The sequence below is a fragment of the Sander lucioperca genome, chromosome 2 (genome assembly GCF_008315115.2).
Source record: "Sander lucioperca isolate FBNREF2018 chromosome 2, SLUC_FBN_1.2, whole genome shotgun sequence".
Classification (NCBI taxonomy): domain Eukaryota; kingdom Metazoa; phylum Chordata; class Actinopteri; order Perciformes; family Percidae; genus Sander; species Sander lucioperca.
In genome coordinates this window covers 30,915,839-30,929,188 of record NC_050174.1, presented here as the reverse complement: position 1 = coordinate 30,929,188, position 13,350 = coordinate 30,915,839, and the positions used below count along the sequence as shown (strand labels likewise).

The window sequence follows — 13,350 nt, the reverse complement described above, 5'->3', positions numbered from 1 at the left end:
GTGACGAAGAGGAAATCTCTGTGGAAACCTGAAAAATCAAAAGGTAGCTTAAATCAAACTGAAGGTGGAGAAGCAAGGGGCGCTCCTTACCTTGCCACAAATTACACATGAAGCAAGAAGAGAGAGGAGGAAGAGATTAAAACTAAATCACCTCTATAAATTCCCACTAAAATCACGCAAGATGCACAACTGCAGGAGCAAAGCAAGGATGGGCATGGATTCACGTGAAGATTCAGGGGGCAATCACACAAGTGCCCTCTGGAAATGCTTTTAGCTATTGAAGAGAGACCTACTTAGGTGCAAGGGTTCCTCAACTTTTACTTCACATAGCATGTTGAAGGCCAGGACACATTACAAGATGCATTTACCCTACTTCAGTGTGAGGATAGGGTGAGGTCAGGTAGATAGTGATTGTATTTGTGTGTATGAATATGCAAGATGAAGCGAGGCCTCCAGTAAGCCAGTGAGGCAGAGTGAGGCTGATAGGGGGAGGCAGCCCACTATAAATATTTGATTGGAGCCTAGCGCAGGCTCAGGGACACAGAGAGGACTGTGGAGTCCCAGTGGGCCACAGAAACAAGGACACTGCCACTACTTCTGTCTCCTTAGCTCGATGCTAGACTGTCATGTGAAGCTCTTTGTCGTTTATGCCTGCGGTTCATTTCTAGCCTGGTTGACACCAGACCCTTCTCAGTTCTAACTGAGAGTGGGTCTGGGCAAGCTTCATTCGCAGCCCATTTCCAACGGGGTGTCACCAACGGACGCCACTCAAATGCCTCTGGGCGCAATTGGATAGTCCTTCAACCAGTCAGACCAACGATCCAGGTGACGTAGCAGCTACAGCGGCATCAACGGGTTGCTGTGCTTCGGTGGCCGTTATGTTGAATGTAAACAAAAAGCTGCTTGCCGTCGCTGCGCTATCGTCATCCTGTAAAGCCCGCCTCAACGGTTGTGATTGGTGCCTTGATTTGGAAAAATTGGAAATGGGCTTGAATGGGCTCTTGGCCAGACTGACTTGCAGAGCAAATCTCAAATTTAGCTACTGCTCTTGTATTTCACAGTTAAAATATTTGTGGTGTTGAAAATAGTTTAAAGAAAGACTTGACAGAAATGTCGCTGACATCACATAGGTCTTTGAAGGAATGTTTGAAGCTTACTATTGGGTTTACCAGAATTTACATCCTTCAAATACACAGTATTTTTCAAAACTGCCACAATATACTTTAAAACTGCAAATTGACTTTTCCAGCAACTAGCTTAGAGAAGCTGCTAAGGATGTAGCAAGCCAGATATTTTTTTCCAGGAGGTGGCTGACCAAACAACAGCTAAAGGCAAGTAAATATTAGATTTACATTTGTCAGGGGGGCAGAAAAAAAGACTAAGGGGATGGCCATATTGTTCTGTGTCAGCTGCATGTGTACAGTAGGTTAGCATGTCAGTGTTTCTGCAAGTTTTATTTGGGACTCACTAAAGAAATATTAGCTGCTAACTTTGTATGCAATCACGCCAAATTTGCATTATGTCTAAACAAACAACTACAATTAGGTTATAGAGTTTGAAAGTAAAAGTGCAATAGATGTCTATAGCATTGACTATCTTTCTATATAAATTCTGAACTACATATACAATATGTGGACTTTTTTTTTTTTTTTTTTAGAGATAATGCTCAGCTCAGATAGTGGGCTACTATGGGATGTATCCCTAATGCAAGAAATTCAAAAAAAGTAAAGCAACAATTTCAAAGGTTATTGACTTCATGAGAACCAGCCCCAGCTGTGCATCTTCCACAGTGTTCACCATGCACGACAGTCCCCGCCCCCTGTGTTGCAGCGCATGCACCAGTCTAGTGCCCCATGCAGCATTCACCGACAGCTCTTGGGCAGCTCCATCCTTAAAGACAGGGGTGAACATTCCAGTGTCATTGTCAGACAGAGAAAAGAAGAGAGGGGGAAAAGAAGTGAGGGGGAAAGTGAGATATGAAAGTATGACGGAAAGTGGGAGTGATGCTGGTGGTTATAGAAAAGTGACTTGAGAGACAACAGTGGCCAGAGAGGTAAAATGACAGATTATAGGGAAGGGAATGGGGTAAAATGATGGTAGGGATGGTGGGAGTGGTAATGTGACAGAGGTGAGGTGGGAGGAAAAAGTGAGAAGAAAAAGAAAGACACAGAGAGACAGGACAGCAGTTTGGTTGGGCCGAGGCCATGCTCTGTGGCTGCGTGTAGAGATGAAGATGAATATGGGTCAGCAGCTATGACAAAGCAGTGATGGGCACTGCAGCCACCCTATCAGCTCTCAGACAGGAGGTGACAGATGTGCTGATGTGGAAAATTATAGCAGGAGCTGAGCTTCTATCTAAGTCCTTTACGAATTATAAAGCAGCCACATAGAATGGGCAAATGGAAACTAAAATATACACAAAAATATCAAAAATGAATTTCTGATATGCTTCAAGTGGAATATGTTTTCCTTAATGAAGAAGTTTTGCATAAAAAAAAAAAAAAAAAACAGCAAAAGAAGCACCTTTGTCATATAAACTGAAGTAGGTTTGAAATTAAGACTTCATCTATGATGAATTCCTACCGTCTCTCATTGCATCTATTGAGATTTGACAATTAGTTGTGTTTAAAGATTGCCTTCCTTGGATAAAACCAACAAATATGGCCAATAATAGCTTAACAACATCTTTTCTAACACTTGAACCCTTTGTGTTCTTTTCTTATTGATGTGTTTGAGATTGAATAATTCATACTTGCCTTAACTCAGTGACTGTAATAAACACTTTAGTTGCATTTAATTTTTGTGATGTATTAAAAGGATGCATACAACCTGCTAGATAGTAAGATGGAAATATAGCTAATGCTGCAGATGATGAGTAAATGGAAGATGTAGTTAGCGATGTGGTTAGCCATCATGCACGGAGCTCCCATGCTGAGGAAGGAGGGAGGAGGCAGAGAAAAATGAAGGAGGGGAAATAGAAGAAGAGGAAGAATAAAGTGTAAAAGACAGGAATAGAGAAGGGGGGGGGTGGGGGAGGGGTGGCATGCCCTGGGTGAGCCACCATGCTACCTTGTTCCACCAGCCCTGCGGTGGTGCCGGCGGCTGCAGCCACTGCTGCTGCGGCCGCAGTTACAGAGGCTGGAGCGGCGGTCTGCCTGCTGCCCACTGTTAGGAGTCCAACAGCCAGTCACGCATGAAGAAAGAGTTACAAGGCAAAGAGGACAGGAAGACAAGAAAGAGGTGAATGAGGAACAGGGGGTAAATACGAAGAAATGGTGGAGTGATATAGAAAAAAGAAAGAAATGTGAGGGGAGGGGGTGAGTCAGAGACAAAGCAGGTAGGTGGGCATGGAAGGGAAAAGAAAGACGGAGACAAACAGGGCTCATTAGTTCAGAGAAGGATTAAACACAATGACATTATTTGGCTGTGACACAAATTCTGTCACATAAGAAATCCGCTGCTCTGACAGAAGGATCACTAGAGAAAGGGGAGAGACACAAATCCCAACTTTGATCTGATATTCGTTGATGCTTGCATTTTGCGTCAATGTATCCCCAAAAAACGGCATTGTTGTTAGGATGAACCATGTATCCAGCTAATTTAAATAACTCACGTCACTGTATTATGCGAACAGTTAACTTTATTGTGTGCCGGTTTATTTTGCGGGGAATTAGCCATTTCTAGAGATTGCCTCCCTACATGCAAATGTTCCACCAAAACAAGTTCCTTCCGAGACTAGTTTGCAGAGGCACCGTTGCTGCATCTAAAGATTAGCCCTGACCAAGACGATTGTGATTGGTTTAAAGAAATGCCAACAAGTGTTTTTTTCTCCTAATTTATGTATGGCGTAGCCAGACCATACTCAAACGCTCACACAGTGCTGCAGAGAATGATCTGGTAATGCGAGACTTTATGTTTACTGAAGCAGCATGCTTGCATACACACTGACATCACTCACATCTGCAAAATACAAACATTCTGTGCATGAACACAGACTCAAAGGTTGTGTAGGTTGTGATTAACTCTGGGAAAATATATCACTGACAAAGTTGAATGTCAGACAATCATATGAAGCTTACAAATTAGCCTGGCTGCAATAAAACATTCTTTCATACAAATTCTGACTTCATGTTGCATGCTAAACGTAAAAAGAATTAATTGACAATGAGCCCTTTACATTTTCATTTCACTGACCACAACAGTGCTGAAAATGCCTCATTAAGTGAAACTGATCAATCTTTTTTGTCGAGAAATACTGGAATCTTTGGATCTCACTGTCTACACAATAAATTAGGAAAGAAGAGGCCCCGACAGAAGACATTCATTTGTGAAAGTGTCTCTGAGGCAGCCTCAGGAGGTCGGAGGTACAGATTTTATATTGTCTAGCTTAGAATATGGTAGAGATTTATAATAAATGTTTAACCTTCGAGAAAGTGTCATCTATTACAGAGATATACATGAATACAAGTACAAGTACACAGACACATCCACAGCTTGCTGATCAAATTCAGTGTTTCCCCATATTTTACTCTGGCAGTTTAGCGCAGTACAAAACACTTCTACTTCAGGTTCAAATGATCTAACGTGCTAAAACATTTACAGTGAGGACATTTAGAGCAATGGTAGGTATGATAGTGTGGTCAATAACGAACTCTTTAGCTCAAACATCGCCACATCATGAGAGCAGTGGAGAAACACGGTAACTGTGATGAAAGTAAGTTTAGAACAGAGGAATATTTCATATATGTATTTCATGAGACAGGTGCGTAGGAGAGGGACGAATAGGTCAAAAGTTTAAAAACAAACTCCTGCACACTGTCTATCTTGCAAAAATACATTTATTTGTGATGTTGCTAGACATTCATTCATTTTGCCTGAAGGTCTCACACGGATATGTTGGAAGTAAGCTAAAAGTTAGCTAAAATTGCAAATCTAGACCAGTTCTTTGCTGTTTAGTTATTGTGAATATAAAAGCTTTTGAGTCGCAAATCTAAACTGTCATGTAACTGAACTGAATATGCTTTTAATGTGACCATTGTCTAAAAGTCACATTAATTTAACAGCTGTTTTGTTAAGTACTTGATGAAGAAGATGATGCTTTGTATTACATTGGTCTAAGTTGTATTACCTTAGTTAGAAACAGAAATACTTGAATAGAGAAAAGGCAAACACTGACATTACATTAAGACAAAATGAAAATGTGATAAATATTTTTTTGGTCAAGGGAGATAAATAGGTCTGTTGCCAGTTTTTACAAGGCACAAGCCACCATTTTGGCAGATTAGGAAGGAGAATTAAATTATTGATATTTACATCGGATAAGTCAGGTTTTGGGTTAAGTATCACTTTTAAAGAGCCATAGAGTCCACCAAAATGGTGGCATGTTCTTAAAATCCAAAGTAACTGTTGCAGACTTGCTTATATTCAATAGCGATACAACTGGCATGCAGACAATAAACTCCCTACAATTAGCATGTTTACATAAACCCTATGTTGATTGATGTTGGTTCACTGACATGAATTGTATATTTACAATAATGAGGGATACAGGAATTATGTCCAGAAACTTACTTACCAGAGAAATTTCGAGAAACCAGCATGGTAGTAAGAATGGCCCCCTGAGAATAAAACAAAAGAACAGTTCAATCTTAACCATTTAAATCAGTAACATAATCATTTTGACATTTTTATACAAACGAACAACATTTTGCCACTCTCTGTCATTGATTGATGAACCACAGTAATGATTCAACCAATACCCATGCGATTAAAGCTCTTGAGTTTTAAACTCAAAACAAACATGGGTCTTTCCTTGGAAAAATCCTGACTCACAGCAGGGGAAACCTAAAACTTTATAAAAATGAAATCCAAAGAAAAACATTGCACTGAAATAGTTCCCCCAGCGCTGTTTAATTGACAGATAATGTCTGAAATGTGACGTTTATGAGCCATGCTCATGCTTACCACTAAAGATATAAAAGCACAAACTTGGCTCTATAAGAAATAATACATAGTAATAGCATGTGTAAACTACAGAGACCTGTTCACTTCTAAATTATTTTAATACTAACGACATGGACAGTAGGGCATGAATATGAGAGAGAGAGAGAGAGAGAGAGAGAGAGAGAGAGAGAGAGAGAGAGAGAGGCTAATCGCTACACTTTTCTCAGGGGAGATAATGTACAACTGGAGCTCATAACTTTTTATAGAGATATTAAAATGGTACTGAATTGCAAATAGACCCTAGTACTTAACAGCTGCAGAGGTTGATAATGTACCTCACATCTGAATAGCTAAAATGAGATGCCACTCTACCATAATCACCATCGCAAAGGCGGTGCAAAAACTATGTGGGTGTCTTTTTTTCCCTCAAGGGTAGATATCTTTTTTGGAACATATTTTCTTGTATTTGTTAGTTGTAGAGATTATGCCCCACAGTCTGATGTCACACTCACTTTCTCACCATGTTCTATTTCGGTTTGTGAGTTCATATAATATTTCCGTCAAAATAATGCCTCTAGCTGATTCTTTTATAATGTAATGTTTGGTGCAACGTTCACTGTCTCTGCATTCCTTGTATGTTTTGTTTGTTTGTAATTAACAGTTTTAGTTGTTTACTATGTAATAGAATGTCTAACCATGCCGGTGTCCATTTCTTTCTAAATGTGAAAAGCCAGTGGCAATTGGTCCATGCTAATGGCATGTTGAATGGTCCAACATTTGCCTGCAGCCACCTGCTTTTCTGTTTCCAGTGTCCCATGTGCTGGTATTTGAGCCATGCCAAGACTGGCCAAAAGCAGCAGGGTAACAGTGGCCTGCTCCAATGGCTAAGCTGTTGTATCCGCACAAAATGTCAGCAATAAATCAGTGAAGAAGGGAAACTTTGCATGGAGGATAAGTCTGGATCTAAAGAGCTTCAAGAATTCTTACTGCCTTTTCTAATAACCTCAGTGCCAAAGTCATGAGCGAAAGCATATAACATCTCTACTAAACACATGTTATGCTAGGTGTGACGGCCTAGGCCACACAAGTTAAAACAGCCAGCAATGGTAACATGGTAGACAATTTCACCCCATGCTGTGTAGTACACATATTAATGTATTGTGCAATCAGCCACACCCCAAACAATTCAGGCATCAAAACAAATGCATTACACTGTTTGGTTAATTCATAATCCACGTTTATTTCCTTTAGCTTTACATGGTTTAAATGGAGTGCACTCCTTTCTACATTGTAAGGTGTTCTGTTATATGTATCATTATTTTCTGTCTTTGTTACCATGCTGGTGGTGAGGTCCTTCCCGGCGTGGCCAAGGGTGAAGGACTGTTATATACTATGGCCTGCCAATTGGGCTGTACCATCAGCTACCATGCTGGAGGGGGGGATTTAGGTTTAGGTTGGGTTTATTTGTATTAGTTGCAATTATGTCCATTTTTGTTTTCCCCGTGTGTAATTTGGTTTGGCAAAGTCGGTATATATGTCCCCTTTTGGCTCATTCAAGGAGGTCAGTTTGTTGAGTTCATATCTTGTTTTGTGGTTGCTATTGTTGGGTTAAGTTATGTTGTGTTGACCTCTTTTATAGGCCTAGATATTAAGTTCTTGGTTTATATTGTTGTTTTTTTTGCATTTTTTTGGGTAAATAAAAACCCACTTTTCAACAAACTCCTGTTTTCCTCATTGTTTTACTGCTTGGTCTCTGACACTAGGCCATCTTGAATTTATACATCACAAAAATTACAGAAAACGGTAAGGAGTTACTTTGGTAACCCCAAAATGATGGGAAAGAATAAAGTTGCAGAAAGGATTATTTAATCATGTATTAGAGCAGAAGAGGGAGATGTTGGAGAGGATGAGCATGCAAACAGACCTTGAGTTTCCTTCTGGCATTGAATTTCTTCAGGCACTCCACTGTCTCCTGTCTGTGCATCATAGACGCCACCGTAGACCGTTGCTGGGAGAAAGAAGAAGACGAGGAGTAGGAGAAGAGGATGAGAAGAACAAATAGAGGCAACGTTGGAAAGAGGATGAGAAAAAAAAAATCAGTTAATCAGGGTTTTTGTGTTTGCTGTGATCCGACCACTTGTTTGTCCGAGTTAGAACTCTTTTCTATGCGTGCAGTAGTGATCAAGTGAACAAGATGTGTGAAAAAAATAACCACTGTCTGCATGTCTATCTCAAGCAGAGGACACTTACGCAGACCCATGGGTGCTTAAGGGCCTCCTGAGCAGTGATCCTCTTGGCTGGGTTGATGGTCAGCATCTGGTTGATCAGGTTTTTGGCCTCTGGGGTGACTGTGTCCCACTCTGGGGAAGGGAACTAAAGGGACAAACATAACCACGTCTTATTATTCAGTGTAGAGCTGAGTAGTTGATTAATCGATTCTTCAGTTGACCGAAATATTCAGCAATTATTTTGATAATCAATTTATTGTTTGTCATTTTTCAATCAAACATGCCAAACATTCGCCGGTTTCAGCTACTTTAATGTGAGAATTAGCTGCATTTTTTTCTGTATCATATCATTGTACATTAAATATATTCACGTTTTGGAATGTTAGTTGGACAAAACAAGCAACACGAAGACAACACCTTGGGCTCTGGGAAATTGTGATGAGAAGACTTAACCATTAATCGAGAAAATAATCAGCAGATTAATCAATAAATCTTACTTGTAGCACTAAATCACTGAATTGCACTAGTGTTGAAATTCTTCAGAAAGACAATTTTAAAAAGACTGAACTTTTATTGTTATTGTCCCTTTCTGTCTGCTTTTAAGATATTCACAATTATTGTCACCACAAAAATGGGAACAGGACATACTTATCATGGTCATGTTTAAGATGCAAGTTCAAATCTTAATTGGCCCTCAAAATTCATATGACTAAACTTCACTGATTAGCTAGACAGCACATGACGTTGAGAGAAAATCTACCAAAAATCTTATAAAGCCCAGGGGAACTTCAGTCAGTTATAGATGGTGTAATTCTGCTAACTTGTGAAGTGAAAAGCTAACATGGATCATTTCAGTACCATTCAGGCTTCAAATCACTTTCCCTTCAAAATTTAACTTGGTTTGATATTTCTTTTAATTTCTTTGAATGCTACCAAAGTCACCTGTATCAGTTACTGCATTTGCATGTCTTTGTTTTCTGCTGCACTGCTTATACCAACTCGCTGATGGTCACAATGTCTGATGAGCTCCAAGTCCCCTTTGAGACCCTTTAATGCCTCCCATATTGAACTTAATATTCAACCTTTATTTATCCTTGGGAGATCATTGAGGGGCAACCCCCATTTGCAATGTCATCGAGTCAGATTACAGAGAGAAATACAGAACAACAACACAGAAAGTACAATCATAAGAAATATAGAAAGACAATAAAACATTCAGAATTGGAAAATGATTCCGTCAATACATTAGGATAATAGGGATGCAAAAAAACAAAAAAAAACAATTATGTAAAGCAGTTACAAGTAGAGGTTTGCAAGTTTAAAGCCAGATTTCTAAATTGTCCAAAAGGCACAACTGAGTTGATTTTAAGAAAGTGCAGTAATGTGTTCTAGGAGTCAGGTTCACTAAAACCAAAAGCAGTTTTTTCCAAGTTCAGACCGAGCTCGTGGAACATGAAGTAAAAGCCAGTCAGCAGAGCGAGTCTGATAATGTCCCTCTGAGTAACAGAGAAGTTCTGTAAGGGAAGATGGCAGTTTTCCAATAAGAGCCTTATAGATAAAGAGATACCAGTGAGTATCTAGTCTTTCTCGGAGAGAAGACCACCCAATACTTTCATATAAAATACAATGATGTGTACCATAGGCATGACCGGTAATGAATCTCAAGGCAGAGTGAGATACTGAGTCCAGAGATTTAAAAGTTGAAGATGATGCATGTTTATAAATCACATCACCATAGTCCAAGACAGACGTGAAAACTGCCTCAACAACCCTTTTCCTACAAAACATGGAAACGATGTTCTTGTTTCTGTAGCAATAGCCAATTTATTTTGCCTGAGTCTGCACACAAGATTATCAATATGAAATTTGAAGGAGAGCTTTTCGTCAATCCAGATGCCAAGACATTAATATACTGTGACTATCTCAATCGGAGGTCCGTTCATAGTGGAAATATTAAGGTTAGAATAATCTATAGCTCTGACTATTAATATTATGTGTGAAAAGTAAACAGATTTATTTGTTGGATAATTTTACAGTAAACACGTAGGCAGAGGGAGAGAATAACAAACAATGCTAGTCACAGGCCCGATATGAACCCAGGATGTTGCCGGTTTGTGTGCCTTTAACATTACAGCCACTGTGGCCCCCTGTGGGTGTGTTTTTCCTCAGCATCAGAAGGCCAGTCCAAGCACTGCCCCAAGCAATTTGTTAAGGTATTCTAAACACATCAGGTCCGGTTGTGTTTAGCCATAAATGTCGAGGTCTGTGTGAGCCTAGAATCCCTGCCAGAGAATCAAGTCAGTCTCTCTCTCTCTCTCTCTCTCTCTCTCTCTCTCTCTCTCTCTCTCTCTCTCTCTCTATTTAGCATGGACTTAAATGTGATCTAAGGTGAGGCTCCCTCTCTTGCACCCCCTGAAATATGAATGAGGTGACTGTGTTACTGCTGCCAAAAAGAAACAAGGGCAGTGGGAGGACGAGAGGGGAGGGCATTACAGCAGGAGCGGAGAAGTAAAGAGAGCAAAAGAGGAGAGAGAGACTCACATCGTAAGCCCCAGCCTTGATCTGCTGGTACAGCTTGTGCTGGTCCTCGTCCCAGAAAGGAGGGTAACCCACCAGCAGGATGTAGAGGATCACCCCTGAGACACGCAAAAACACATATGGACACACACACACACACACACACACACACACACACACACAGAAAATGTACAATTTGTTAGAAAATGTGCTTTAGTGTACAGTTATCTAGTAATGCCATGTGTGTTTCAAGTGTGTGAATGAGTGTGTGTCTCTCTGTACAACTCACCGCAGGCCCAGATGTCCACAGGTTTGCCATATGCCTCCTTCCTCAATACCTCAGGGGACAGGTACCCCGGTGTGCCAGCAAATCCTGCAGTAAACACACACACACGCACATGCACATGCACACAATTGATTGACATGCTTACAGCAACAGATTGTGTATCTGCTATCCTTGGATCATCTTACATAGAAAGCAAGATAATCTTCCGTATGCTAAGACCTATTCATCCACACAGTGGACTGGGTCTTATAGACAGATTTGAGGCTTTAAGTTCAGTGGATTGTGAAAGATTGACAAATCTCCCTTTAAGGAAAGCCAGACTGATGTTTGTAGAAGAGATCCAGGTGAGAAATGGAAGTGTGTCTTAATGCGTAACTCTCGCCAAAATGCAACCTAGGGTCTTTTTGTGAATGTACCCGAGTCAAACTTTCATTTAAAAGCATATTTAGGATGGAATCGCCACTTTTAAGATTTACCGTATTTTCCTTTTTCGGTCAAATGGCCTTTTGAATGGGAGTCCTAGGGGCACTTTTATGCTAGCCTCAAAATAGCTATTTTTAAAACACTAAGAAGGCTCGACACAACATGAAACTTTGCTCGAAGTATCACCAGGGGTTCTACACCTTAACGAAAGCATTGACAACACTGTTTGTGTACACAGAGTTTACTAAAAAGAAAGGTTTTGAGCAACTCACTGTAGCTGTTGTTCTTCCGGTCGCCGTCTATCGAGCCAGTCAAAAATAGTCGAGGGAGGAGAGTAAAGATGGAAAGCTCCAAAAGCTTAGTTCCATATAAATGCACGGATAATTTGTTGTTTTGTTGTTAGTGAAACACAATATTGAACTTATAGTTGAAAAAGGAGCCTCATATAGGAATGACATTTCCTCCTATGGAGTCCATTCATTCGCATTCGGAGATCGCCTATTTTTGACTGGGAAAATGGCGGATAGTGTAAACAACAACTGCTAACGTGAGTTGCTCAAAACCTTTCGTTTTAGTAAACTCTGGGTACGCAAACAATGCTGTCAATGCTTTCGTTAAGGTGTAGAGCCCCCTGGTCATACTTTAGTTTACTAAAAAAAAAAAAAAGGTTTTGAGCAACTCACGTTAGTCGTCAAAAATAGGCGATCTCCGAATGCGAATGAACGGATGTCAATGCTTTCGTTAAGGTGTAGAACCCCTGGTGATACTTCGAGCAAAGTTTCATGTTGTGTCGAGCCTTCTTAGTGTTTTAAAAATAGCTATTTTGAGGCTAGCATAAAAGTGTCCCTAGCACTCCCATTCAAAAGGCCATTTGACCGAAAAAGGAAAATACGGTAAATCTTAAAAGTGGCGATTCCATCCTAAATATGCTTTTAAATTAAAGTCTGACTCGGGTACATTCACAAAAAGACCCTAGGTTGGATTTTGGCGAGAGTTACGCTTTAACAGTTACTATTCTGAGACTGACAGGTTCACCCCGCTCACGTCTTGTTTTTTCTCTGCTAATTAATCTCAATGTACCAACACCTGCAATACTCTGGACCTTTATGTTCAGAGTTTGACAACAAATAGAACTGAAGATGTCACCGGAGGAAGGGGAAAGGGAGCATACATATATGACCACTGTTAGCACCAGATCAATATTGGTTCACCATTTATCAAATGCAACAAAAAAAAAATGTATAGTTGCTTAAGTCACTCTCTTTGTGAGCTGGACCTCCATTACTCTTTTATAGCCATAGGTTTTTATTCCTTTACCAAGTATTTGACACTGTAATCCTTACTGCAGACAGTAACTGAACCTTATTCTATCACTGTAGTTGTAATGTTATCTTGCACAGCCAGCTGTATTCTCACAACATCATGAGAGAATCAAGGGATTACATAGGCTTCGAATAATGCGTTTGTGTCTGAACTACCAGCTTACCGAACCAATCAGTGTCCGGTGAGGAGCTACTGCCAGCTACAGGCGTGGTTTAGATGTGTGTGATGCCTGTGACTGTTCGTTTAAAACAACAATGGTGGACGTGAAAGACAAATTGTTCATCTAATCACCTGCAAGGTATTTTTTTGAAAGTGCCTGCCCTTTTTCCAAACGAAAAAAGTTTCCAGCTTCTCAGATGATTCTGTTTAACAAACCACTGCTGCGTCAGGTTAGTTATAATGAGCCCCTTTATAGCTTAAGATAAATACACATAAAATACAGATTGTGATAATTTCTGTATCTGCTGTACCTACCAAACCAGGCCTGCTGATCCCCCTGTACCTCAATGGCCAGGCCAAAGTCGGCCAGCTTCACTGCGGCATTCTTACATTTGCTTGCTAGAAGCAGGTTCTCTGGCTAAAGTGGGGAAGAGGAGAGGATTTAGGTTACCAAACATGTACACAGTGGGT

At 40.3% G+C, this 13,350-nt stretch overlaps 1 protein-coding gene across 50 annotated transcripts in view; it reads right to left on the bottom strand.

The window, feature by feature from the left end:
• camk2b1 (calcium/calmodulin-dependent protein kinase (CaM kinase) II beta 1) overlaps positions 1-13,350 on the bottom strand; it is a 70,041-nt gene that overhangs the window by 25,158 nt on the left and 31,533 nt on the right. For 31 of the 50 annotated variants that reach the window (XR_004896090.1, XM_035996150.1, XM_035996276.1 and 28 more), the window contains 7 exons: positions 13,195-13,297; positions 10,978-11,061; positions 10,713-10,807; positions 8,194-8,316; positions 7,868-7,951; positions 5,576-5,618; positions 3,070-3,165 (listed from right to left, as the gene is read on the bottom strand). Coding sequence is in view for 49 of the 50 variants with exons in the window: in XM_035996150.1 (XP_035852043.1) it covers positions 3,070-3,165; positions 5,576-5,618; positions 7,868-7,951; positions 8,194-8,316; positions 10,713-10,807; positions 10,978-11,061; positions 13,195-13,297 (628 nt within the window). In the remaining variant the exon portion in view is untranslated. The remainder of the gene's footprint in view (positions 1-3,069; positions 3,166-5,575; positions 5,619-7,867; positions 7,952-8,193; positions 8,317-10,712; positions 10,808-10,977; positions 11,062-13,194; positions 13,298-13,350) is intronic. The other 19 variants (XM_035996178.1, XM_035996188.1, XM_035996173.1 and 16 more) reach the window with 1 other exon arrangement.